The sequence below is a fragment of the Heterocephalus glaber genome, unplaced genomic scaffold, assembly GCF_053883595.1.
Source record: "Heterocephalus glaber isolate CG9 unplaced genomic scaffold, H.glaber_assembly_v1.0 deba00001724, whole genome shotgun sequence".
Lineage (NCBI taxonomy): Eukaryota > Metazoa > Chordata > Mammalia > Rodentia > Bathyergidae > Heterocephalus > Heterocephalus glaber.
Window position 1 is genome coordinate 4,655,269 of NW_028258435.1, and position 26,759 is coordinate 4,682,027.

Consider the following 26,759-nt stretch of genomic DNA (forward strand, 5'->3'; position numbering starts at 1 on the left):
AGATGGGTAGATCACACTTGTAGGCAGTGTGCATTTATTTGTGCAGGGTTGGAATCATCACCCTCTAGATAAAGAGAGGGCTGTGCTTTCCCTGGGACTATGTGAAGGTCAGTGCTGACCTTGTCACCTGCACTCTGTCACTTGCCTTTCAGGGTCAGCAGCCTGCCGACCATCTCTGCCCTGCGGTTCAGTGGTGCCCTCACCATGGCAGTGGGCACGTCCACCGGGCAGGTGTGTGGCTGGGTGGGCTCATGTGGGCGGCTCAGAGGGCGGGGAGCCTGGGGCCCTGGGGTGGGGAGCAGGCTGTGGGGCCCCTCTCGCTTGAGATCTCAGTGGGCAGAGTGCACCCTGCACCCCCGGAGCCCTGCAGCAGCACACTGTCCAGTGAGCTTCCTTTTCCCCGAAGAAGGCAGAGCCTACAGGCTCAGGAGTTTGCTGGACCCAGGGTCGCACCTCTAGTGGTTTCCCGACCCGGAGCTGAGATGGAGACTGAGCTCATGGCAGGGGCAGAAGAGTCTCCTTCTCCCAGCTGGGCCTGAGTCTGCCAGAACTGTTCCCCTGCCACCCTCCAAGCGTCCATTCACAGATGGAGGCTGGGTGTGGCTTGGGCAGAGCAGCCAGCGAGGCTCAGGCCTGGCTGTTGTCCCACGTACGCTTCCCGTTAGTGTCTTTCCTAGTGTGCAACCTAGCGTGCCAGAAATTGCTCTCAGGCTTGTATTTGTAAATCCAGGCATTGTGAGGCATTGTCAGTGTAGCCAGCTGACTGCAGGATGCTGGTGCTCTAAGGGCTGTCATTGTGTTCATTAAAAAGTAAATGAAGGAAAAAAAAAAAAAAAGTAAATGAAGGCCTGAGGACATAGCTCAGCAGCACCACACCTGCCTTGAAAAGCATAAGGACCTGAGCTCCATCCCTAATACCAAAAAACAAACAAAAAGTTTGTGATAGCCCACAACTGTAATCCCAGCACTGGGGAGGCTGAGGCAGGAGGATTGAAATGAATTTGAGGCCAGCCTGGGCTACATAGTGAGTTCAAGGCCAGCCTGAACTGCACAGTGAGACCCTGTCTCAACAAAACAAAAACAAAAAGATGGAGGTAATAAAACATTTGGCAGCCACACTGTTCTTACTTTTAAGGTAGAATGTTTTGTTTCAGCAAAAGTAACTTGTGTTTTTCTCTCAGGTTTTATTATATGACCTTCGATCCAGTAAGCCACTGCTAGTTAAGGATCACCAGTATGGGCTGCCCATCAAGTCCATCCACTTCCAGGACGCTTTAGATTTGATTCTGTCAGCAGACTCTCGCATCATCAAAATGTGGAATAAGAACTCAGTAGGTGCTTTTTGGTGAAATTACTTCCTTTTTTATTTGGATATATTCCTAATGTTCCTTTTATTCCTTCTGTGTGTGTGTGTGTGTGTGTGTGTAATGTTGGTTCTTGAATGAGATCCCTCATGTCTATTTGGGAATTAGGAGGAAGTCAGTTACTCAGGATAAAAAACTCATTTACAAAGTCAAGATGGAGTTCTTCCTGTTCAGAGGTTTTCCACTTTGCTAACATTGGCTTGCACTTTTGATGTTGAATCAGGTAGAGAAAAAAAATCATTGTTTAGGCCTGGGGATTTAGCTCAGTGGTTCCGGCGCCTGCCTCGCAAGCGCAAGGTCCCGAGTTTGATCCCCGGCACAAAAAAAAAAAAAAAAAAAAAAAAAATCATTGTTTAAGAAAGCCTGTCACTAAGCTGGGCCTTGTGGCATATGTGGTGCACACCTGTAATCGCAGCACTCAGGAAGCTGAGGCAGGAGGATTGCAAGTTTAAGGCCAGCCTGGGCTACATAGCAAGACCTTATTATAAAAATAAGTCCATCCTTGAGGACCCCCTGTGTCCCTGGGAAAGTCTTCAGGAGCTACGCCTCCTTCCATGCTGTGTCATCTTACATCCATTTTTTACCTCTTCCCTACCTCAAAGAGGTGGACTTTAGAGATGACAGCTTTGGAGTTATTTCTTTAAAAATGGAGCCAGGCATGGTGGCACATGCCTATGATCCCAGCACTGGGCTGGGAAGCTGAAGCAGGAGGATTGCCATGAATTCAAGGCCATCCTGGGCTGCATAGTGAATTCAAGGCCAGCCTGAACTACACACTAAGACCCTGTCTCAAAGAAATAAATAAAAATAAAAACAGTATTTTCTTAAGAATATTGTGACATTGCCTCCTTTCAACTCTGAGTGTGATTTTAAAAAATAACAAAATCCTGTATTTCTGGTTTTAATTCACCTGCTTTTTGTTTTTTATTTTGAAACTTAAATATTTTGAGAAAATAGTTCATCCAGTAAACTGGAAAAATGGATCCAGTATAGCAGTGCTTTTAAGAATTGTTTACTTTTAATTAGAAAAAACATCTTTTTCCGTTGAGACAGAGTCTCGCTATGTAGCCCATGCTGGCCTTGAACTCTCGGCAATCCTCCTGCTTCAGCCTCCTGAGTTCTGGGACTACAGGCAAAAACTTGTGCCCACTTTTTTTCCTTTTGTCTCATGATCTTACAGCCTCATGCTCTTCCCAGGAACATGGGAAGGAGGATGGTGGCTGCGTGGCTCTGTGGAATCCGAGTTGGGCCGTGGTTTCTGAGCACACAGCCCCCTCTGTCCCCAGCTCTGCTCCCTGCACCCCTCTGCCCTGGAGCTCCCGAGGCTTTTGGCCATGACTCTCAGCTGCTTCAGGAGCTGGAGGACCTCTCAGCATGGACACAAAGCCCTCATGTTCTGCTTGCTCTGGTAGATTTCAGTTCGACCTTTTTTGTTTCTTATGACTAAATACTTCTCCAGACTGACGCCCAGATTACTCAGATTTGCAGGACTTGCTTTCTTGCCTGACTTGTTTATCTTTCTCTTTGCTTTTCTCTATCCACCCGCACTCCCTTTTCTTTTCCGACAAGTCCAGGCTCGCCTTGCACTTGCTAAATAACCCAGGCTGGCCTAGAACTCTCAATCCTCCTGCCTCAGCCTCCTGAGTGCTGCAGTTACAGGTGTGCACCCTATACCCCGCTTTGCACCCACCTTCTGCCTTTTGCTTCCCTTCATTTTTCCAGTCCCATCGTGCTCTTCACACCTGAAACAGCAGCACTTTCGCCTTCGCTGTGTGTTGGTGGCACCAGCCGTGCCTGGTAGGTTCCCCCCTGCACCTCCCACCGACTCCTGTGCCCTCTCTGAGCGGTGCAGTCCCGCGTGGCTGAGCCCTGGGGTCCCATGCTGCCCTCTCCTCCTCTGGGGCTCTGAGTGGTGCTGGCCCAGGTCCCAGGCACACAGACTCAGCAGAGCTGACCTACAACACATTCTAACCCTTCCTTTCTCTGCCATGCAGCCTTCATTTTTAAAACTTTGGGGGTTTTCCCCTTAGACAAGTCACCTCTCCTGTCCGGGCCTCAGTTTCTTCACCTCTAAACTGCAAGCATTTAATCAGTCATAATCACATTCTCTGAAGGTTTTCAGTTCTAAATTCTTTCTTTTTGGGGTTTTTTTGGTTTTTTGAGATGGAGTCTTACTTTGTAGCCCAGGCTAGTCTCAAACTTGCGGCAATCCTCCTGCCTCAGCCTCTGGAGTGCTGGGATTACAGGCATGCACCACCACGCCTGGCTTCAGTTCTAAATTTCACAGCTAGGCTGTTGCACTTTGTGTGGCAGCAGATGGCTGAGAACTGTCTCCGGTCTCTCTAGGTGACGTTGCCAAAGCTTGTTATTTTTAGCCATCCTAATCATGTATTTGTATGTCCCATTTTAGGGGAAAATATTTACCTCCTTGGAGCCAGAACATGACCTCAATGACGTCTGCCTGTACCCCGGCTCAGGTGTGTACTGCGCAGCCAGGGTGTGCGGTGAAGTCTGCACTCACCATGGGTTTGGGGTCTGAGCTACTTTGTCCTCTCAGGACAGTTTGGCTTGGTCACAACAGTCCCTGGTGTCTGTCCTGCTGGGAGGCTGTGACAGGAAGTGGCTCGGGTGACTCAGAAAGAGGCCCGGCTGACTCAGCCCGCCGCCTGCTGTCAGCGGCACCATGGGCACGTGCGTGCAGGTGGGGGCAGGTGTGCGGGGCTCTTGTGTGATACCCAAGTGCCTGTAGAAGTGCCTGGAGTGCTAGGGATTTGGGTCCCAGGAAGCAAACAGAGGCCTCGTGGAATCCTGGGCTTTGTGCTTTCTATGCTGTGCACCGTTCAGCCATTCAGCAAGGCGCAGCACGGATTTCAACACGCAGCGTCCATTTGGGATGGGACAAAGGAGTGGGACAGGCAGGGACAGAGTCCCGTCTGTGGGGCCCCCGGCCCGGGCTGCAGAGCCAAAGTGTGCCATGCACAGTCCGTGCAGCAAGCGGAGCCTGGAGGGAGAGAGCTAGGTTGGGTGGGGTGAGGGCGGGGACCCCCAAGAGCTGGAAAGGTGAGGCTGAGATGGGTGTGCTGGAAGTGATGCTGAGTTGCCATAGCCCCTGAGGCGGCAGGAGCCCTCCTGTCGGCTTCCACGCCGGGCGGCACAGTAATAGAGGCGATGGCAGCGGCACCTCCGGAGGCTGAGGAAGTGTAGTCCCAGCCTCCTGTGGGGTGGGGCCCAGACACGCACCTGCACCCCTTTAGGAGCACCGCGGTAGGCGGGAGCAGGGTGTGGGTGTGAGACCCGGGATGGAGGAGGCTGTAGAGTGACCCGGGATAGGGGCTGGGCTTCTGGGGATGGAGGAGGCGTGGAGGAGCTGAGGAGCTCCCTGGAGGCCGAACCCAGGGGCCCTCGGGAGAGGCGGTGGCAGAGCTCAGGCAGAAGAAGAACCGGCACAGGAAGCCCTTTACTGATTACCCAAGCCGTGGTGCCCGGCTGTAGTCCCCGCCACTCAGGAGGCCAAGGCAGGAGGGCTACGATTTGGGCACCGGCTTGGGCAACTTTGTGAGAGACCTTTTTTCAAAATAAAAAGGGAAACAAGCCAGGTGTGTAGCTGTGTCTCCTGGCTTTCATCCCCAGTATTCCAAAAACAAATGTTTTTTGAGACAGGCTGGTCTTAAACTTGTGCCACTCCTCCTGCCTCGGCTCCCAGGTGGCGGGATTACAGGTGGGTGCCACCCGGGCAGGGCCGCCCAGACATGGGGAAGGCTCCCGCCTCACAGGCTCACTCACAGCTCTGCTCCTGGCCTCACACTGTCCTCCGTGAAGCACCTAGGCGTCCTGCAGCAGCTGTGACATCCATGTGCCCCAGACCGATGACATGGGTGCTTGCGGAGCCTGTGTGTCTGGTCCCATCGGGCCCTGTGGAAGCAGGGTTGGTGGATGCAGGAGCACTGGTGGGGGCGGAGAAGCCAGGATTTGGGCTTGGGAAGTGGCTGCCCAGGGTGGATCCCCTGGTCACTGAGCCCAGCATCCACACCTGAGGGGCAATGCCTGGCTCGCAGCTGGGTACATTTGTGAAATAGAATGGGAAGGGTTTATGCAGGACTCCACAAGCTGATCTTTTCTTTCTCTTTTGAACTTCACTTATTTTTGCAGTTAAAGGGCACTGGACCCAGGGACTTGTATGTACCAAGACAGTGCTCTACACTGAGCTGCATCCCCAGCCACCCAAGTGCTGGGATGACAGGTGTGCACCAGCATGCGAAGCCTAAATCTGTATATTTGAAGGATTTGGTGGGGTTGGGCTTGGGCTGCAGGTCACCACAGACCACGCCTCTCAGCACTCACAGCAGGAAGCGCGTAGCAGAGGGCAGTTCTCCCCACACTCACTTCTGTCCTTATGTTTGCTTTTAGGAATGCTCCTCACTGCCAACGAGGCCCCCAAGATGGGCATCTATTACGTCCCGGTAAGACATGCAGAGATGAGAGACACTTTCTCGTCTGTGAAACTGTTTGACATCACATTAGGTAGACCTTAGAAACTGATATTTATACTTCAGTTTTCACTGTTTCTTTTGGTGTCCAAGTGTATCAGAGTATTAAGCTTTGAGCTGTTGATCAAGAGGTCTTGATCTACAGAGTCCAAAGATCTTCTAGGAATCTCATGTCATTTGTTCCTTTTACATGTGTAGTTTACAATCTGCCCTGTTTTTCCTGCTTAAAGGAAAACCTCACCTTGTAGTTTGTAGGAAAGAAACAGAAACGCGTGCTGAGCGGACGTAGTTGTGTCCTGGGAGAGGGTGGACAGCAGTGTGAGACTCCCGCGGGGCTTGGCCCTGCGTGTCTCCAGATCAGGGCTCTGTGACATCGGGCTTCCGAGCTCTCAGGAAACAGGCTGGAAGCCGCCGACATCTGAACAGGAAGCCTGCGCGTCTCCTAAGCTGTCCTGTGTCCCTTCTCCCTGGATCCGCCCATTTCTCCATCTTGCCTTGCGTGTGTTCACTGTGGTCCTTCACCTTCCTCCCTCCACCCTCCTCGAGCTTCAGCCTCTGTGGAGCTGGGACTTTGGGCCCCTCTCAGGCTCACCGTATTTCTCCGTCGGTCACATCGGCGTCTCAGCAGCATGCCACAGCTGACCATGTTCCCGTGGGGACAGAATCAGAGAGTGCGCTGCTTGGTGCCTGTGGGGGTGCTGTGCTGGGAGCAGGAGGACGCTGTGGAAGGAGGGGATGGGGCCCTGGGCAGGAGCTCCCCCACATCCCTTCCTGTGGCCCAGAGCCCTGTGGGTGGTGTGGGGGGAGCAGCAGGAGGGCATTTGAACTCTGGACAGGTTGCCCTGGCTTCTTGGAGGCGAGTGGGTTGGCTCAGCTCGTTTGGGCACTGTGAGCAGGCTTCGGCAAACTGCAGGAAGATGGGGTGCTGTGCCCTGGGCCAGGCCATTCCACCGGGGCTGAGGATTGAGGCTGGGGCCTTAGCACTTTTGTAAAAAATATTATTTTAAAATTCTAATCATTTTCCTGGGCCAGGGAGTTTAGCTCAGTGGCACTGCACCTGCCTGGCAAGTACAAGGTACTGAATCCCCAGTACCAAAAAACCTTAGAATTATTCATTTTGTTTGTTTGTTTTGGTTTTTTGAGACAAGATCGAACTATGTAATCCAGGTTGGCCTTGAACTCACAGGGACCCTCCTGCCTCAGCCTCCCAAGTGCTGGGATTACAGGTGTGCACCACCATGCCCAGCCTAGACATTTATATTTTGGACCTTTGCACTGAGCTACACCTCCAGCCCTTTTTTATTTTGCAACAAGGTGTCGCTAAATTGCTTAGGCTGGGGTGAAGTTGCAATCCTCAGGTCGGGGATTTAGCTCAGTGGTTCCACCATCTGCCTCGCAAGCGGAAGGACCCAAGTTCGATCTTTGGTACCAAATAAATAAATGAAATTGCATTCCTCCTGCCTCAGCCTCCCAGTGTGCAGGAATTACAGGTGTGTGCCACTGCACTCGGCCAGGTCTCCCTTTTTAGTGGTCATGATGTCTGGGATCCAGGTAGTTTGAGGATAGAAGTGCAGTGTGGAAGGCCGTGGTTTTGGAGACTTTGTTACCCTGGTCTGCCCAGGGCTGGCCTCAGGAAAGCACTGATGAAAACGCCGCAGGTCACAGGAAGTTCCCGTGGAGGAAGCTGTCTCTCCTTATCCTCCTCTAAGGAAAACGTACTGTGTTCTCATCCTCAGCAGCTACATGTTGTTGCCCCGGTCTTAGACCTCTAACTCACCTCACTACAGGTAGAGACTGCGTGTGGTGGTTCACACCTGTTGTCCCAGCACTCTGGGAGGCTGAGGCAGGAAGACCCCAGGTTCCAGCCTGGCTGGGCCAATGTAGTAACTTAGTGATACTCTGTCTCAAAATTAAAATAAAGGAGTGGGGATGCCAAAGGCCCAGGGTTCAATCCTAGTCCCCCCCAAAAAATACGACACTTGGTCTGAAGGTGGAAGCCAGCACTCCGAGGTGGGGCGGTCTGCTCGGCGGAGAACCCCTCTCTCTCCTCGCAGGGTGTGGGTGGGGAGCAGGTGGGGCCAGAGGCTGGCAGCAGCTGGAGATGCCAGGTCTGTTATGGCTGCAGGCCGGCGTGGTCAGGGAGCTGATGTGTGCACGTGAAGTTGTATTTTATGTACAAATTTGTACCCTGTTTTCATCTCTTAGCTTAGAAATACTAATTGCCAGGTGCTGAAATGACCTAGCTGTCTTCAGTCATGGCCTTGACCTTTCCCTGCCTGGCGTCTGACTCCCGTATGGAGGTCTGAGCATTGAGAACTGTACTCAGCATGAGCCAGGGGTGGGCAACAGCCACAGGGACCCTGCCCTGGGCCCGGCAGCCCCTCCTGAGACTAGACTTGGAGCGATGGGGACAGCGCTCTCGGTGACGTTGGACAGCACCGCCTGCTGCTTGGGCCCTGCTCTTTGTAAGACTTCTTCAAAGCACAGAGATCCCAGGGCCCTGAACGCCTGCCATGCTCAGATTTTATCAGACTTTGGCAGAGGCACCCGTAGAGCCTCTCGAACAGACATCTGTGCCAGGGTTGGGTCTGGCTGTGATTTCTAGGAACATCTCCTAAATTGAGGGTGAAGCTGGCCTCCTTTGGCTTGAGGTAGAATGAAGACAGCTCAGTACTGCTGTCTGTCGATTTCTGCCTGTCTGATACCGTTTTTGCTGCATACTGGAAGTCCACGTCGAGGAACACGCTACCACTTGCTCCTCCCCTGTCACCTGTTTCTCTAGGTGCTGGCTGGTCCTTCATGAGCTCGGCTTTCTTCCCTGTTGTCCCATTTTCTCAGCGCTGCCTTCCCTCCACAGAGATGGGGTCTCACTGTTTCGTTCCTTTATTGGCTTTGGGGTCTCATCCATCTGCAGCCCCAGAGCAATGCCGGGAGTAGCTCTTCCTCTGAAGCACAGTTTCATCTCAGCGTGGTTCACTCAGGTGAACGCCTGTGGGGACCCTGGAGCCTCCCAGGGTCTGCCCCCCCACCCCAAACACCCTGTGTTTATGATGTCGAGGGTGTGGTCCAGGGTTCGGACCCCCGCACTCCAGCTCCTGGAGCAGTGAGTGCCTGTCCCTGCATGCTTGGTGACGTAGGCAGGGAGCTTGAGGACAAGTAGAGTTTTGGGTTTTTGGTTTTGGTTTTTTGAGACAGCGTCTTGCTATGTAGCCCAGGCTGGCCTTGAACTCATGGCAATCTTCCTGCCTCAGGCTCCCAAGTGCTGGGATGACAGGCATGCGCCACCATGCCAGGCTCAAAAGTGCAGTACTTGATTTGGAGGAACAAGTTATTCAGTTTGTAGGAGGTGTGTAGGTTTTTGTTCAAACGTGTAAAGTTAGGCTGCTGTAAAGAGTGTAACCCAGCTCTCAAGACTAGCAGGTGTTTCATTTGGAAACATTTTGTTGGGGAGGGGGGACCCGTGCTGTATTATTTCTATTCCAATGTTTTGATTATTCATAAGAAATCAAAATGTATTGATTAAACATTTTAACATTTGGGCCGGGGATTTAGCTCCGTGATTTCGCCGCCTGCTGCGCAAGGACCCGAGTTCTATCTCTGGTACCAAAACAATTTTTTAACATTTATTATTTAATTTATAACCTGCAAAGTACTTTAGAAACTGAAGTTCCCGGAGACGGGACACAGTTACAGAAACACGAAGATGATCCTAAACTGCACAGAGGCAGTTATTTCCGGTAGGAAACAACACTGGGGATGCCCCGCAGCTGTTTGCAGATCCGGGAGGAAACTGCACAGATGCTGCCCTCACCTGAGGCACACCGGGCTGGGGTGCAACTCCACGCTGAGTGCCTGCCCTGCATGCGTGAAGCCCTGGGTTTAACCCTTGGCACCACCCAAACCCTGCGCACACGGATGCACACACATGCGCACAGGGCCCTGGCTGGAGCGAGTTTTGTCGCCAGGTTGTGTGGAACGTGGCAAAGGGATATGTTGAATCTCTTGGTTCCTGTTCATCTTAGTCTCTGCCTGCGGTGCGTTGTCCGCCTCCCCAGGTGTGCGGTGGAGCAGGGCCCTTCCCGTCACACCGCAGGTTAGTGTGGCTGAGCCCCCAGGCCCGTGGGCCACTGCTCTGATGCCATGCGGCTCCAGGCCGTCGCTGCGGTACACCTTAGTGACCACTGTGCTGCTCTGCTGTTGCCCCACAGCTGTCTGCTTCTATACAGCAGCCAGATTGGCCTAACACTAAACATATAAACAGACCAGATTTTGTATGAGCCTTAAAAATGAAAACATTAACATTACTAGCACTGTCGGTCTCATGGGCAGACTGGGAAGCTAGGGGGTGGTTGAAGAACTTCTCACCGTATGCATTCTTTTCACAATTAAATATTGTACCATGTACGTGCATTTCCCAGTCAGAAAATAAAGTTACAAAAGGCAGGCTGGAGCCAGGCGTGGTGGTGCACATGTGTACTCCTACCACTTGCAGGAAGATTGCAGTGAGCTGGAGGCCAGCCTGGCTGCACAGCCAGACCTGTCTCAAAACAAAAAAGCACGATTAATAAGATGCCGTTCTGGAAGAGTAGGACAGGAGAATGACGTGGGACTGGTCCCTGAGGGAGATGCCAGCTTGCCAGTGGATGTTGAAATGGCCCCATGCTCACTGGCGTCCATGTCAAACCCTGAAATGATGACAGCATGATAATGAAAGGCTCTGTGGAGTAGGGGCTGTTAGACTCGGGGGCAGAGGACTGCAAGAAGTCACAGATTTAGGGCCGGGGATTTAGTTCAGTGGTTCCGGTGCCTGCCTCACAAGCACAACGTCCTGAGTTCGATCCCTAGTACCAAAAAAAAAAAAAAAAAAAAGAAGTCACAGATTTCTAGGGCTGGGAGCAACATGTCCTCCTGGTTGAGGGAGGCAGCAGCAGGTGCAGAGAACTCTGCCTGGGGACCTGCAGGCACGGGAGGGCAGACCGGATGGCAGAGCCTAGGCAGGGGTCCGAAGCGTAAGGGAGCAGTAGGAGCCGGAAGTGTGGACATTAGCTCCAGGCGGGGTCCCTGAAGTCCTGGAAACCAGCTCCCTAATGTACATCTGGGAAATCGAGTTCCCTGCCGCAGGCCAGTGACAAATTGGTGGCAGAGCTGGGGCTCGGAGGCAGTGTCTGAGCCCACCTGCAGTGGGGGAGGTCAGGCTTGGCCGTCGTTGCCCCAAGTTTGTGTGCTGGCTTTGCCTCTTAGAAATGTTGGGGCCTTAGATGAGTCACTTTCCTCTCCCAGCCGTGGTTCTTACACGGGGAAGGGCACAGTGCCACAGTCTCCCTCGCTGCCTGGTATGACAGCTATCCCAACACCAAAAGATACACCAAAAGTATCCTCAGGTTTGGTTGTGATCTGACTCCATTTGCTCTGATCTGCTTGAGCTGGGAAGCTCATCTCTGGGTAAGAGGTTAAACCAGAGAAATTCAGCTCCACAAACATTAGACTCGATGACTGGAGTAGGAGCAGGGAGAGGTTTGGAAAGCAGAGCTGGAAAGCTCCGAATGGGTGAGATGGGTCTCAGCAGCAACATTAAGAACAGAAGATAAAAAAAGACATCAGTGGAGGTTTCAGGCAACTGTGAGCCGAGCGGACAGTTGGGCAGTAGTCCCTCCTGTGGGCAGGTGGAGAGGGTGGGGACACCCGGGTAACCTGGGCACCCGGCCTCATTGGCAAGGATCCTGGGTGGTCATGCATAGGAGAAGCTCAGAAAAGAGCCCAGGAGTTGAGTAATCACGGCCTGTAGGAAAGGAGATACAATCACACAGGAGGGAACCGTGTGAGGGGAAGGACAGGCGGCCCTGCCACACAGGTTCTGGTCATTTTAACGACAGGAAGAGTAGTGAGTGAGACTCAGAGCTGCCAGAGGAAGAAGGGGCAGATGTGCGAGGGAAACAGGATTCACTTGACCCTGTGCTCACTCAGGAAGGCCTATTTTTAGATGCCTTGAGTCATGATAATGTGCTTAATTTATGTTCCAACAGAGGCGTTTTAAAGATGCAGGCTTAACATCACACTTCCTTGTTTTATGAGGAAAAAAATGTGGGACACTTACAAGCCGAACCCAGGAGGTTCGTGGAAGAGTTAGATTCCCAGCTTGGCTTATTTTTATCATCTTTTCCTAATTAACAAAGAGGAAAATGTATTTCTTTTTTTATTTTTTTTAAATTTTTTTTTGGTACTGGGGATCGAACTCTGATCCTTGTGCTTGTGTAGCAGGCCCCGAAACCACTGAGCTAAATCCCCAGCCCCCAAATGTATTTCTTTGTAGGGCTTTTCTGTAATAACCCAAGCTTACAGCAAATCTGTCATAATTGAATTTTATCTCACGCATGAAATCACTTTATAAGGCAATGGTATTATTTGTAGGTTTTCAGTTATATATATTCCTAACTGAATTGGATGAGAGGCTGAGTGTGGTGGTGCACACCTATTATCCCAGCACTTGGGAGCCTGAGGCAGGAGGATCGCTGTGAGTTCGAGGCCAGCCTGGGCTACATAGACCTTGTTTCAAAAGACAAAAAAAGAAAAAAAGAGATACGAAGCACAAATATCAGATGGCTGATACGTACTCTGTTTTAATGCAAACAAGTTGTTTGGGACGTTACAAAGGGGAAACGGGCGCCTTCCATTTTAATCTAAGGGCTTTCAGGCACTGACAGTACCTGTGACATTTTCCTCAACAAAGGAAATCCTCCTCATTTCCCTTCACAGTCTGCTCGGGCACAGGAATAGCAGACACATGGAAAGCACTAATGTGTGAAAGTCAGGAAATCATCTTCTGAGCTTTCTGTCACATTTTCAAAGTTAATTTCAGTTCTGATTGGGTCAAGCATTATGTGATTTCCATATGGAAATATTTGACACCAAATAGTATAGTTTGTATTGTGTTAACTTTGGGGTTTGTGTTGTTGACTTTTGGGGGGGTTCTGAGACAGGGTCTCGCTGTGTAGTTCAGGCTGGCCTTGAACTCACCTAAGTCTCCCTCGTTGGGAAGCATGGAGGAGCTGACTGAGGGTTGGGTCCAGGAGCAGTGGTGGCTGCATCCTAGTGTCAGGGCAGGGAGGAGGGCTCCTATCTGTCACTCAAGTCCATGATGGTTCTCGCCCACACCATCAGTGCTCTGCACCGAAGCCGTCCTCATGGGGTGTGGGGCATCTCATTGCTTTGATCCTATGTCACCCACTCAAGAAAATGCCACACTGCGATTTCCTTTGCAGGCTGGACGGTTGCTGCTTTAGCCTCTGGCGTGCCTGGGCCATTTCTTGTGGACGCCCAGTGGCATCTACTGCTTTCCTGTGCTGGGGCCTGGGTGTCAGAGATGCTTCTGCCTAGCACCCTGCTGCTTTGGAGCTTGTACTCTGGTACCAGAGCAGATGGTGTGGGTGCCCAGGGCCCTCAAGGAGCACGAAAGAGCCACCTTCCTGCAAGCAGGAGGCTCTGAGGTGGCCTGAAGGTTGCCTGGGTTTTTGCAGGGTGGGCAGGGATCCATCCTCGGACATGGGAAGGGGGAAGAGAGGCAGTGGCTCGGAGAGCACTCTGGGCCCAGGTATCTAAATGTCGAGCCTCCCCATCCATCCGGTCCTTCAGTGGGAGTGAGGGGAGTGAGGGGCAAGGTGAGCCTGGAGGCAGGAGGAGGCGGGCCCAAGTCTGCACCTTTACACAGCTTTTACACAGCGTTAAACCTTTGCCTTCAGTAGCGTGACATTCCTTTGAGGGGTTTCTTCTGGGAGTGAGATCGGAGGTGCATGATTCTGCCTGCAGGGGGGTCTGGGGACGGGTGGGACACATGGTAATTGATGGGGATGAGGGCAGGGCGCCAGGTGAGAGCATTTGGCAGGAGGACAGGGTGGGGCGGTGTGCAGGTGAGTCAGGGAAGCGGTGAGGGTTGGAGCTGAGGTGGAGCGGATGCACAGCTTGGCTTTGGAAAGGTGGAGTTCTCCAGAATGGCTCTCTGCTATGGGTGGTGTTAAGCTGCTTCCTGGGAGGGAGTCTGTACCATTTTTCTGGTTCATTCCACAGAAAAGACTAAAGGTTGTGAGTCAGGTTGTTGACTTTTATGGAGAGAAAACACATCTCTATGCTGGGTACAGTGGCTCATGCCTGTGATCCCAGCACTCGGGAGGCTGAAGCAGGAGGATCATTGGAAGTTCGAGGCCAGCCAGGACTACAAAATGAGACCCTGTTTCAAAAAGCAAAAACAGTCCTGTTTCATTTACATTCTGAAGGTCTCGTGTCAGTAAAAGGCATGAGTCCTGATCCAGTGTTCATGAAAGGCCTCCGCCCCAGATTATAGGCAGGCTCTCACTCCTTCACCAAGAGTGGGAAGGCTTGGTGTTTAGCTTGGTAGCGTGAGGGCTCTGCTGGCCCCTTCCTGTCTGTTTCTGGACTGTGCCCGTATCATTTTGGAGCTGTCGTTTTGCTTTAGAAGAAATTCTCCAATTTTGCATAAAAGCATAAAAATCCGTCCCCCACACCGGAAGAGTGCTTCATAGCCCCTCCCTCCACTGTTAAGAGCAAGTGTTTGGTGTGCGTAATTTGCAGCAGCAGGTCACACGTGACATGTGTGCACACACGCATACCTGCACATACACAGCATGGGTAATTTAATCCGCCCTCTCATGATGCCATGCCTAAAGGGTTTCTTTTTTGCCATTTAACAATATATCGTTCTGGTCATCAAGTTCGTTCTTTTTAATAGTTGCCTAGCATTTTGTTACAGGGTCCTATTTTATTTGCGTTGTTTCCTACCGTGGCTGTTGTCTCGGCCTGGCTGGCACCATCTGGGTCTTCACAGCAGAGTGCACAGCAGCCCCTGCTGGAGGTAGGCCGTCCTGGCTGGCCTGGCCCGGCCTGCACTGTAGCTGGTAGCCATGGGGACTGCAGACCCTGGTGGCACACTCAGCTTGCCTGCGGCACTGTGCTTTCCATCTGACCTCCCTCCGGCCGGCCTTGAGGTCACAGCTGTGCCGCCCACAGCCCCGGTGGATGCCAGCTGCCATGGCAGCCGAGTGCAGTAGCCGCCTGCATGCAGGCCCTCATGGCCTGGGCCTGCGTCGATCAGTTTCCCTTCAGCGTTGAGCAGCCAGCCACAGGCGTCTCTTTCACAAACCTCTCGTAAGGAGCAAGTTTCTCCTCCCCTGGATCACATCTTCTGCTCGTCCTCGTGCTGCGTCTCTGCCTTGCTGCCAGGGGGCCCAGAGTCCATCCGGTCCAGCGGAGCCATGGGCTTTTCCCCTCTCCTAGCCACCAAGCCACGCGGCTTCCGCTCCTTCTCAGTCCCGATTTCATGGTGCATGCAGTTTTCCTTGGAGAGTGCCCCTCGGAGTGCTCAATTTTACGTGAAGTCTTGGGTCCACCCTGAGCCCACCCTAAAAAAGGTACATAGCATATGCACACTGCTTCTTGCACACACACCCACACACACACCAGCTCTTAATGTGATCCTGGATATTGTACACACGGGAGCGTGGTTTATCACCTCAAGGTTGCGTGGGGATCTGAGACTGAAGTAGACGCCCCACATAAGCGCTTTCATGATTGCCCACATTTCATTCGGTTGAGCCCGAGTTGGGTGGTTTTGCCCTCTTCTTTTGCTGTCCTCTGCCCTGCTTTGTCTTTATTTGGGGGACACATGGAAAATCTGACTTTACCTGCACTGGATATATCCTCCAGGATGAATTGTGCCTGAGCCCCTGGAGATAATGAGTAACTGCTCACTGGCAGGTGGCAAAATGTTCTTTGAGCTTCCTAGAATAGCAGTGTTGAGGGTAAAACCTTGAGGGAGTATTCATAGAGTTTGTTTTAAGTTTTACTCTTCCTTTATTTCTGCCAAGTTTTTTTCCCCAGGGTGTTTTTAAATATTATCCTTCATTTCTACACAGACTTCAGGAATTAAGGTTTGGAAGGCAGGAAGAATATGCTGAAAATTCTTAATCACTTTGCCTGCAAGGAAGTAGGGGAGAGCCGGAAACCGCTGGCTTGCTCCCCAAGGCTAATGCACTGGCCATCTGTGTCCCCAGGCAGCTGGGGGAGGCCTCTCCAGGTGTGTGGTCCTGACAAGTTGGTCCCCCCAGGACAGCTGGAGCTGGCCTGGGGCTGGCCTGGGGCTCGAGCCGGTGCTGGGGTGCACGCAGCTCAGAGGTAGGGAACTGAGAGAGGAAAAGGCTAGGAGCAGAGGCTGTAGCATTGCATGGAGACCTTGTTTGGGCAAACTGTGGGCAGGAGCTGTAGGGAACATCTCTGGAATTCCAAGTGGGATGGAATGGTAAACAGCAAGGGGTGTTTGAAGCCAGGATGCAAGGCCACAGGCAGACGTCCGAGACATCTGTTTTCCTGAGGAGGTGGGGACGTGCCGAGATCTTCTCTCTCCTTTTTCTTTTCTTCCCTTATTCTTTCCTTCTTTCTTTTTGCTTTGAACATTGAAGGCAAAGTAGAAGCTGAAGCCTTTTCCATGCTATTGAATGCATTGTTTGTGATTTTCCATGAAAAGCATTTCACTTCAACTTCAAATGAGCAGAACTAGGTTAACTAAATGTAGCTTTGCATACTTAGCAAAGAATTTTAAGAGATCTGTTTCATGAAGGAATTTCATAGTTTTGAATAAAATGTTTCTCAGTTAGACTACAGTGGACTCTTGGAGAGTAATTGTTTCTCCATTCCTCAGTTTAGCAGGAACATCTGGTCTTCGTGTTTGGAATGCTGCTAAGTTGGTTCAGAATTTGAAGCCTCCAGAGGATCTGTGAGTTTAATTTTCAAGCCTAGTTAATCTTGTCCATTACCAAAATGTATGAGAAGTTTGAGTTTTAAAATTAAGCATGTGCCAGGCACAGTGGTATATACCTGTAATCCTAGCCACTCAGGAGGCTGAAGCAGGAGGATCACAAGTTCAAGGCCAGGCTTGGCAATTTAGTCAGGCTGTGTCTCAAAATAAAAATTTTAAAGGGCTGGAATGTGTCTCAGTGGTAAAGTACTTGCCTCACATGTGTGAGGCCCTGAGTCCAATTCCTAGTGCTACCACCAAAAAAGCAGAAGCATATTTTCTTTTGTTTTTTGGTATTGGGAATTGAACTCAGGGCCTTACATTTGCTAGGCAGGTGCTGTGCCTCTGAGCTGCATCCCCAGCACTAGAAGCATATGTTTTGTTTTGTTTTGTTTTTGGTACCAGGTATCGAACTCGGGACCTTGCGCTTGCAAGGCAGGCACCAGAACCACTGAGCTACATCCCCAGCCCAAGCATATGGTTTTTTTTAAGCATATGTTTTTTGAGACAGCATTTTATTGTGTACTTCAGGCTAGTCTTGAACTCACTGGGTAGCCCAGGCTGGCCACAAACACATGAAGATCCTCCTGCCTCAGGTTCCTGAGTGCTGGTATTATAGGCATGTACCACTACAACTGGCTTGGATGTGAATTATTTCATCTTTTGGGGGACTGCATATTCCCATTTGATTTGATAGAGTTACTATTGTCCCCATAGCAATCGGATGAATCTTATTTCAGTGTTCTATTTTGATTGACTTTTGACTTTAGGAATTTCTTAGGAATGAAAAAGGTCAAGCGTGAGGCCCTGAGTTCGATTTCTGGTAACAAAAAAAAAAGAGAAAATGTCATTAACAGATAATAAAACTTAGGGCCGGGGATTTAGCTCAGTGGTTCTGGCGCCTGCCTTGCAAGTACAAGGTACCAAGTTCTATCCCCGGTACCCCCCCCAAAAAAAAAAAAAGTGAACAGATAATAAAACTTTAAAATAGAACAAGCTTCCAGTTTTTTTGTTTTGTTTTGTTTTTTGCGGTATTGGGGATCAAACTCATGACCTTGCACTTGAGAGGCAGGCGCGGCACCACTGAGCTAAATTCTTGGCCCTGAAGCTTCCAGTTTTCTGAAACAAAATTCTTAAGGTAGTGATACATAAAAACAAAGAAAAACAAGCAGTGATGGGTCTGGCTGATTTATAGAATGTAACAATAATGACAACATACCGAAAACCTGGACTCTCCCCCAGCGCTGAGGAGTGAACCCAGGGCCTCAGGTACACCAGGCACACACTGTACTATTAGGCTGTACTTCAGGCTGCGCTTGAATTCACTATGTAGCCCAGCCTGGCTTCAAAGTTGTGGTGATCCTCCTGCCTCAGCCTCCTGGGTTATAGGTGTGTGTCACCACACCCAGCCTAAATACATGTATTTTTAAGGATTTGTTGAGGTTTAACAAATGCGGAGGCCGGTGAAGACAGCAAGGAGTGTTTACACATTAGTGCAGAGCGGGCATGGGACCCTCAGGCAGAGGCAGCCCTCCTGCTGGCTAAGCTGCCCACTGTTTTTACCCTCCGGAGAGTCCGGATGTAGATAAAACCTGCAGCCGTGCCAGTGGAAACCCTCATTTCCACTCTGCTCCAGTGGTTCTAATGTTTTCCTCTCCAAAGGGAACTGGGGAAATGTGATTAAGTCAACTACTAGACTTAATCTTGTTTTTGATGGAAATATTTCCTGCTATAAAGTGCAATGGCTGTGAATCTGCCGGCAGAGATTATTTGCCGTAACGAGACCTGTCTCCTGAGAGGCGATTTCCAGCAATGGCACCACGAGCCAGATGGCTAATCGCAGAGTGGCAGAGTGCCACAGGGACGCGGGTGTGGGCTCGGATCTGGGGTGAGGGTTTGTTATTCCTGCCACTCACCCCCGGGGAAGTCAGGACGAGCATGAGAAACCCGTGTCGCTGCCGCCCTTCCTCTCTGTGGGGTGCGCGCCCACAGATCTGAAGCCAGGTTGAAAATACTCGGAAAAAATTGCATCTGCACTGAACGCGGAGAGGTTGTGTTGTTGCTTTGCCTAAGCAGTGATACGACAGGTATTTCCATGGCGCCCACACCGTGTTAGTGACCTGTGTAACCTGAACTGAAGCCTGTGGGAGACGGCGGAGGTGATCGGCACAGACCATGCAGATCCTGTTTTACTGGCGGCGGGGGGTGGGGGGTGGGGTTTGCATCCGCACACCCTGGTGTCCACAGGGTCCAGCAACCAATCCCCCCTGGGGGACAACTGGTGTCCCCATCGTGTAGCAGTGGAAATAGACTCGACTCCCACAGAACTGTGTTCTTCCACCTAACGCTTTGGTGGAGTGTACAAATGCTTTTACCTTTATAAACATTAGACCATCTGAAAATGCTTTCGCCAAAGAAGACCTTTTAAATTTTATGTCCTGTGTACTTGAAATTCGTGTGTGCTTTCTGAGTAGGGTTAGTTATCAACCGTTTATTGAGCAGTCCCACTCGCCAGCCACTGTGGCGTACTGGAAATTCAGTGCTTAGCTAAATGGCCGTAGTTCCCACTTGGGTGGCGTGCTGTCATTCTGCCCACAAGAAGAGACACGGCGTTGCTTCCCAGGTTCAGAGACGCCCCATGGATCGGCTCAATCACGCCAATCCGAAGGCCTCTCGGGCCTCCCCGGCCCACCGGGACCTCAGCTCTTCGCTTGGTGTTACTGCGCGCCCGTGCGTATGTGCGTGCGTGCGTGTGTGCGTGTGTGTGCGCGCGCGCGTGTGTGCATATCCCGCACTGCTGACTCCTTCAGGGGGCCCTGCTCAGGATCTGCGGCTCAGCATGGTGCTTCTTTTGTGGTTGCATTACACATAAGTATTTGTTGCCTTCAAGCTACTGTCCTAAAATTGCTTAAAATCATACCAATTCCTTTGAAAGGTGTTCTACATTGAATTTTTTAAAGTGCCTTTTCCTTTGTCTTTCGTGGTTAGAGTCAAACCACTGAGTGCACTGAAGCTTCTGCCGTCTCTACAGTGGCGCTGAGGTGAAGCTGCTCAGGGCCGCTCTGCCCACGGAGCCCCGTTTCCGTTTCCTCTGGCGGGCCTGGGACCTTTTCTGGCAGAACAGTGCTGGCCAGAGCTGGCGTCCCCCTTTTTTTGTGTTTGTTTGTTTTTTGGTACTGGGATCGAACTCGGGTCCTTGCGCTTGCACAGCAGGCGGCGAAACCACTGAGCTAAATCCTCGGGCCCTTCCCCCTCTTTTTGCAATTGAAGAGCGTGTTAACCGGGAACTGTTTTCCTTTTGCTATGACCCTCTTCCTCCCACCTACCCTCCTCCACGAAAGTTAGGTTAGGGTTACTACTTTCCTTTCTAATTTTTGGGTTTTCCCCATGTGTAAGTTAATCACTCCCAAAACAAACAGGCCCAACGTCACCGGGAACTCTGCTTGCTCCTGTCAGGAGCGTCGCCTGTCCCCTTCAGCAAGCGCACCGTCCTGCTGGGAAAAGTGAGAGCAACAGTAAAACACACGGAGCAGTCTGAGCTTTCTGTGGGACTTGGGGGTTATGAACCTCACTCTTCACAGTTAGGCTGTTGGTTATAAATTCTGTTCTGTCTCCTTCCTGAGCCTTCCGTTGTGATGACTCGTGAGTTCTGGCCACCTGCCGAAGGTCAGGCCTAAAGAATTCCATGAATGCACAGAATTTCAAGTAGTTCTTTTTTTTTCCCCCCATACCAGAGATCAAACTCAGGACCTTGCACTTGCCAAGCAGGTGTGGTGCCACTGAGCTACATCCCCCAGCCCAGGTAGTTCATTAATTTTCAAAAACTGTGCATGCTGTGTTGGTTGTTGCATGGCATGTTTTGAGCCATGTATACTGTACATGGTAGAATGGCTACACTGACCCCGTTAAAATACACATTGCCACGTACCTATCCTTATGTTTTGTGATGAGGACACTTAAAATCTTAAACTGTCTGCAATTTTCAAGATTATAAAATACACTGTTATTAAGTAAAGTCTATAATTCTAATTTTAAACAAATTAAATGAAGCAGGCCTTACAGGACAGAGCATAATTATCAAGTGATTAGTTAAAAATCTTGAAAGGAGGTGATTCTCATTTTAGATTTAGTTTGTTGTGGTTGACAAACTTAAATAAAAAGCCCAGGGAACTTGTGTACCAAATCTGCTTTTGTAGGGTTCTGGTACTCTGGAGTGAGGCGGTGACAGGTAAGTGAATGGAGTGATGACCCCCGCCCGGGCTGTGTGTCTGCGTTCTGACGCCTCTAGTATAAGAACATTCACTAATGTCTTCGTATCCCAGACTGTTTCCCTTTCATGCCTAGATTCTTCCTACTTTGTTTATTCTTTTCCACTACCCACTTGTTCGTTACACATATTACAGTTATTTTTCAATACTTCTAATAGAAATCAGGCTTAAAAATTAGATTTAAGGCCGGACATGGTGGCACACACCTGTCATCCCACCACTCAGGAGGCTGAGGCAGGAGGATCACTGTGAGTTCAAGGCCAGCTTGAACTACACACTGAGACCCTGTCTCAAAACAAAGAAAATTAGCTCTGAGGAAGCGTGGTTCTGCTGTGAGTTCATCTTGGCCGCTGAGAGTGTGAGTTGCTGACCTCTCTGGACACCCGCAGGTCCTGGGCCCCGCGCCTCGATGGTGCTCTTTCCTGGACAGCCTGACAGAAGAATTAGAGGAAAATCCAGAGAGCACGGTCTACGACGATTACAAATTCGTCACCAAGAAAGACCTTGAAAATTTAGGTAAAAAAATTTTGCTGTTTATAAAATTATTTTATTTTTTTATTTATTTTTTATTTTTTTAGTTCTGAACAGCTGGCTAAACAGTATTTCTCTGATTTTCCAAATCTTTTCACTAAATCAGGTATTAAACTAAGTTGTCGCATTTGTTATCTCTGCTTAAAGAAAAGATTGAGGTAAATCCAACTTCCTGAAGATTTCTGTATCTGAAACAATAAGTGATTTCTTTTAGCATATTGAAAAACATAACATAGAAAACTCAAGAAAGCAGTGATTTTTTTTGAAGCACTACTTGACTGCACCTGGATAGTTTCTGGTTCCCTTTTAGATTTGCTTATAAAAGTCCTGATCCAAAATTTAGGATCATGGATTGAACTCTCAATCCAGTCCAAAGTCTCTGGTTTTACCGCACTGGATTTCTGGGTTAGGAATACTCTGCTGCTGTGCTAGTCAGCTGTCCGCCACTGTGACACACATCTGAGGTCATCAGCTTATAAAGAGAAAAGATTTCTTTGCCTGTCATCCCAGCACTCGGGAGACTGAGGCAGGAGGAGAATTGCTCTGATTCAAAGCCAGCCTGGACTACTTAGAAGAGACCTTATCTCAACCACCCCATTTCCAAAAAAAGAGCAAAAGGAGGTGTCCTGGTCCTCCAGTCATCTTTGAGGACCTCCACTGGGCCCCCTTACCGCCTCCATTACCTCCTAACCACACCCTCGGAGGGCCCAGCCTTTAACATGGGAGCCTTAGCAATCCCTCGGCCCAGCCTGCAGCAGCAGTCGAGTCCACACAGTTCTCCACACCACAGCTCTAGAACCAGACCTTCCGGGCCCACATGGCTCAGACAAGGTGCTGGGTGTGTGGCCCACTTGTATTCAGTCACAGAATAACGAGCACTAGCACAGGGCCTCCTGAGGTCCGGGTTTACTCGAACTCCTTCCATGCTGCAGAGGGAAACTGAGGCAGGGAGGCAGGAGACACCCCCCCTGAGCTGGGGTGCGGCCCTGCGGGAATGTCTTCACCGCTGCGGTTGACTGCGGGCAGGGAGCCACTGCTGATGTGGTTCGGTGGCTGGCTGGCAGCTGCATGCGAGTCATGGAGAGTGGAAATGCATAGGGTCCGTTCCGCACAAGTTCGGGCAACACGGCTTGAACAAGTATGTGAAGGCAGCAGTTGACTATTAAAAGAACAGACCTGAACCTTATGTATAATCTGTATGGCAGCATAGTTAATCCAGACAGAACTAATTCTGCCACTTAATGTGTTGTAAGGACAGAGGCATTGCATCCCCCGTCCCCCAGAGGTGACTGCTGGGTGACGTAGGGACGGGCGCCTTCCACCTCAGCACTCTTGGCGATGGCCCCAGGGCCGCCTTTCACTGCGCCTTTCAGCCCAGAGGTGAGAGTCACAGTTATTTCGTGGGGGTTTTGTTTTGCTTTGCTTTTTATTTTAGGTTTGTTTGTTTTTGAGCCAGAGTCTCACTATGTAGCCCAGCCTGGCCTCGAACTCACAGGGATCCTCCTGCCTCAGCCTCCTGAGTGCTGGGATCACAGGCATGAGCCACCATACCTGGCTTTTGCAGGGTTTTTAAACTACTGCCTTTAGTATATTTGGGGTACTTTTTCAGTCTCTGGCTCTGCTTATTTAGAGTGGGGAAAGCAGTTTAGGTACATTTTGTTTAAAAGTAATCACACCACCCATTAAAAAAAAATTATACAGATAGCTGTTAACTGCAAGATAGCAGTTACACTGGAAAGCATCTTTATGTGTATTACTAATCTTTTAATATGAAACAAACACAGGTTATCATTTCCAGTAGATTTCTGCATCGTGGCTAATGCTTTCTAAATTGTTTATCTTAAGGTAGAAATAAGGCTGTGCTGCTCCCTTACCTTATTTCCTCAGAGGCCTTGGTGCAGTATCCATACTGGGCCCTGTGCTCTCCGACTCCCTGAGTCTGCAGCCTTCCTGTGGCTGCCATTTCCTACACGCTCCACGCAGTGTGAGTGGGGAGCAGCAGGCACCCGGCTGCCTCCACCTCTGCTGAGGGGCTGCAGCGTGCAGGTGCCCCTGGTGTGCGGGACACGTGCAGGCTGGATACCCACACACTGACTGCAGAGAGTTGCTCATTAGTCCGTGATGAAGGGGTGTAAGGGTGCTGTGGCCCTGACACGCACAAGTGTTTTAATATGCAGGGTGGAAGCCTGTGTCCATTCTACATTGTTGTGACAGGGTCCTTTGTCTTTGGAAACAAAGGAGATACTGTTTCTCCTGTGCCCTCTTGCTTCCTGCTTGGTAGTATAAAATTTGCATTTACTGTTGATCCCCAATACTGCTTTTTATTTATGATGGTTAGTTTTATTTTTTGCAGTACTGGGGATTGAACCCAGGCCCTTTGCATTGAGCTGCATCTCTAGCCTTTTGAAAAAAAAATTTTCCCCCCAGTACAAGGGATCAAACTCAGGACCTTGTGCTTGCAAGGCAGGCACAATGCCACTGAGCTAAATCCCCGGCCCCTACAAATTTTTTATTTTTGAGCCAGGGTCTCACTAAGTTACTCAGTCTAAGCTCAGACTTCCAGTCCTCCTGCTTCAGCCTCCCACAGTACTGGGATCACAGGCGTGCACTGTGTCCATCTTTTATTTATTGTGAGGCAGTCTCACTAAGTTGCCTGGGGGCAGTGAACATAACGCCATCCTGCCTCAGCCTCCCGAGTAGCTGGTGCATGGCCTATAGCACCATGCCTGGCCCCAATATTACTTTCTCAGTCAGATGACTTGGTGGAATTCCAAAATCTAAAAGCTGTTAATATAAAGAAGCCTCGTTACCAGTTTGTTGTAATTCGTGAAGACTTTTTTAATCATTTTTATGCTTAGTGTAACATCTAATAAGGATGATATTGTTTTGGTTTTGGTTTTTTTGAGACAGGGTCTCACTATGTAGCCCAGACTGGCCTCAAACTCATGGCCATCCTCCTGCCTCAGCCTCCCAAGTGCTGGGATTATAGCCGTGTTCCATCATACCTGGCTAAAAACAGTATTAATGAAGTAGATTAAAAGTTTTCCATAGATGTTGAAAATTAGTAATTCTAATCCCTAAATTTTTACTCCAAACTGAAATCTGATTGTGACGAATCATTGTCTGAAAAGAGTGACTAAGTTTTCTGCAGACTTGGTAAGGCCCCACTCTGTTCTGCTTCCTTCCCCAGGGCTCATGCATCTCATCGGCTCGCCCTTCCTGCGGGCGTACATGCATGGGTTTTTCATGGACATAAGGCTCTATCACAAGGTAAGCAGGGCAGACCTGGCTGGGAGCTCTGCTCTCTGACCCAGCAGCTGTGATGTCCACGCTGCTAAATGCCCTTTGTTGTTGTTCCATTTTGAAAAGGTGAAACTGATGGTCAACCCATTTGCTTATGAAGAGTACAGGAAAGATAAAATTCGACAGAAGATAGAAGAGACGCGGGCACAGCGCGTCCAGTTAAAGGTAAATAGCACCAGTGAATTTACCAAAGAAAAATAGTCTGTTTCCCTGTCACGTATCGCTCCAAAGAAACCTGGCCTCCTTTTCATTTTTTAAGTTTTCTCGGGAGGGACTCAGTGACAGCATGGCCGGCGATGGCCCGGAGTGACTGGCTCAGTCCCCCCTCAGGGAACCCCGTGGTATCCATGGGCTGCAGTTCAGGGAACTCGGGGCTCCTCACAGGCAGATCCCGGGCTCCGTGTGCGACACCAGCCCAGACTGTGGTCCCTTCAGGGCCCATGTCCATCAACATGAGTCACCCCTCAATACAGCATTGGTGACAGCTCCCTGTGTCTGTCTGAGTCCCCTCTGAGGGGAGGTGAGGTGTAGTTACCTCCTGGCTGTGAAATGACTCTCCTGACAGCACGTATGCCCTTTGAAGCTAAAATGTAGAGAACTGTACCGCAGCTTTTCTTCCCTTCCTTACTAGAAGTTGCCAAAAGTTAACAAAGAGCTGGCTCTCAAATTAATGGAGGAAGAAGAAGAGAAGCAGAAGTCTACATGGAAAAGGAAAGCAAAGGTGAGATTCTGTCTGAGGGGCAGATGCACTGTCTGCCCCACCTTCCTCACAGCCTGGCCAGCCCTCTGCCGCTGCATTCGTCCCTATCCTGCGTTTTCTTGATAGTAACTTGGATTTTTTTGTGTTTGAGGGGTCCTTACTTTTAAAGTGCATGTGGTGTTTCCCTGTTTTCTGCCCTTATTGAGAAGGGAAGTTTGAGAAATAGAAAAAAATATCAAGAAAGCCACCCCATATTCTTCTAGCCAGGGAAAGGGGCCATTAATACTTCAGTGAGGTTTTTTTTCCTGTCTTATTTCTCTTAAAATTATAAAAGCACTGTTGTCAGAGCCCGGTTTCATTTCAGAAATACTTACACTCTCTGTGTGTCTTTGGGAAATCGGAGGCTGAGGCAGGAGGATCACAAGTTTAAGCCCAAGCCTGGCAGCTAGTGACTTAGTGAGACCCTGTCTTAAGTAAAAAGGGCTTGGGGTTGCAGCTCAGTGCAAAGGCCCTGGGTTCAGTCCCCTGTATGGCAAAAAAGAAAAGAAATCTGAGGCTGTTGAAAAGCAGCGTGTGTAACAGTTTTATCTTACGTAAAATAAAGAGCTTAGCTGGAGAGGAGGCGGCCGAGACCTCACAGCAGCTGCCGTCCAGCCGGTCACCCATGCTCACCGAGCCCTTCAGCCTATAAATGGGTCTCGCTGCTGCAGGGGCCGTGGGGACAGGAGACACTGCAGCCCGGGCTGCTGCTCTGTCTCCTCCACCCTGAGCAGCATCTCTCCCCGCCTCGTGCTGGGCTGCAGACCCCCTCCGCCTCTTCACCCACACAGGCTGAGGCCACGTCGCTCGCTGTGCGGAGACAGGCAGGTGTGTGCGTGGCTTATGCGCCACGTGTGCAAACCGCTCTAGAACGTGAGCAGTGAGGTCATCTCATATGCTGTTTTTTGTTTGTTTCTTTGTTTGTTTTTTGGTACCGGGGATGGAACTCGGGTCCTTGCGCTTGCTCAACAGGCGGTGAAACCACTGAGCCAAATCCCCGGGCCCATTTGCTGTTTTTTAAGAGACAGCTGCAAAAGCAAACATTAGAAAAAGTCCTGGGGGAAATACTTTTGGCAGCAATGTGGGAAGAGCTTTCTCTTCACTGTTGCGCACAGAGCAAGCCTGTCTTGAGGCAGTGCAATCTGCTTCTTTTAAATTAAAAAAAAAAATCTTTAAAATAGCCGCAGCACATTCTTTTTAACATTATTCCCTGCTGCTTATTAAATGTGATTACTACTTTAATCAGTGCGGTACGATGCAAAAAAG

The 26,759-nt window shown here is 50.1% G+C and overlaps 1 protein-coding gene across 5 annotated transcripts in view; it reads left to right on the forward strand.

Moving 5' to 3' along the window:
• Positions 1 to 26,759, forward strand: part of Nol10 (nucleolar protein 10) — a 51,438-nt gene that overhangs the window by 15,913 nt on the left and 8,766 nt on the right. For 4 of the 5 annotated variants that reach the window (XM_087199721.1, XM_087199723.1, XM_087199725.1 and 1 more), the window contains 10 exons: positions 153 to 231; positions 1,182 to 1,331; positions 3,775 to 3,841; positions 5,514 to 5,604; positions 5,772 to 5,824; positions 20,387 to 20,454; positions 21,310 to 21,436; positions 24,642 to 24,721; positions 24,821 to 24,919; positions 25,386 to 25,475. In XM_087199721.1, the coding sequence (XP_087055847.1) occupies positions 153 to 231; positions 1,182 to 1,331; positions 3,775 to 3,841; positions 5,514 to 5,604; positions 5,772 to 5,824; positions 20,387 to 20,454; positions 21,310 to 21,436; positions 24,642 to 24,721; positions 24,821 to 24,919; positions 25,386 to 25,475 (904 nt within the window). The remainder of the gene's footprint in view (positions 1 to 152; positions 232 to 1,181; positions 1,332 to 3,774; positions 3,842 to 5,513; positions 5,605 to 5,771; positions 5,825 to 20,386; positions 20,455 to 21,309; positions 21,437 to 24,641; positions 24,722 to 24,820; positions 24,920 to 25,385; positions 25,476 to 26,759) is intronic. The other variant, XM_004869960.4, reaches the window with a different exon arrangement.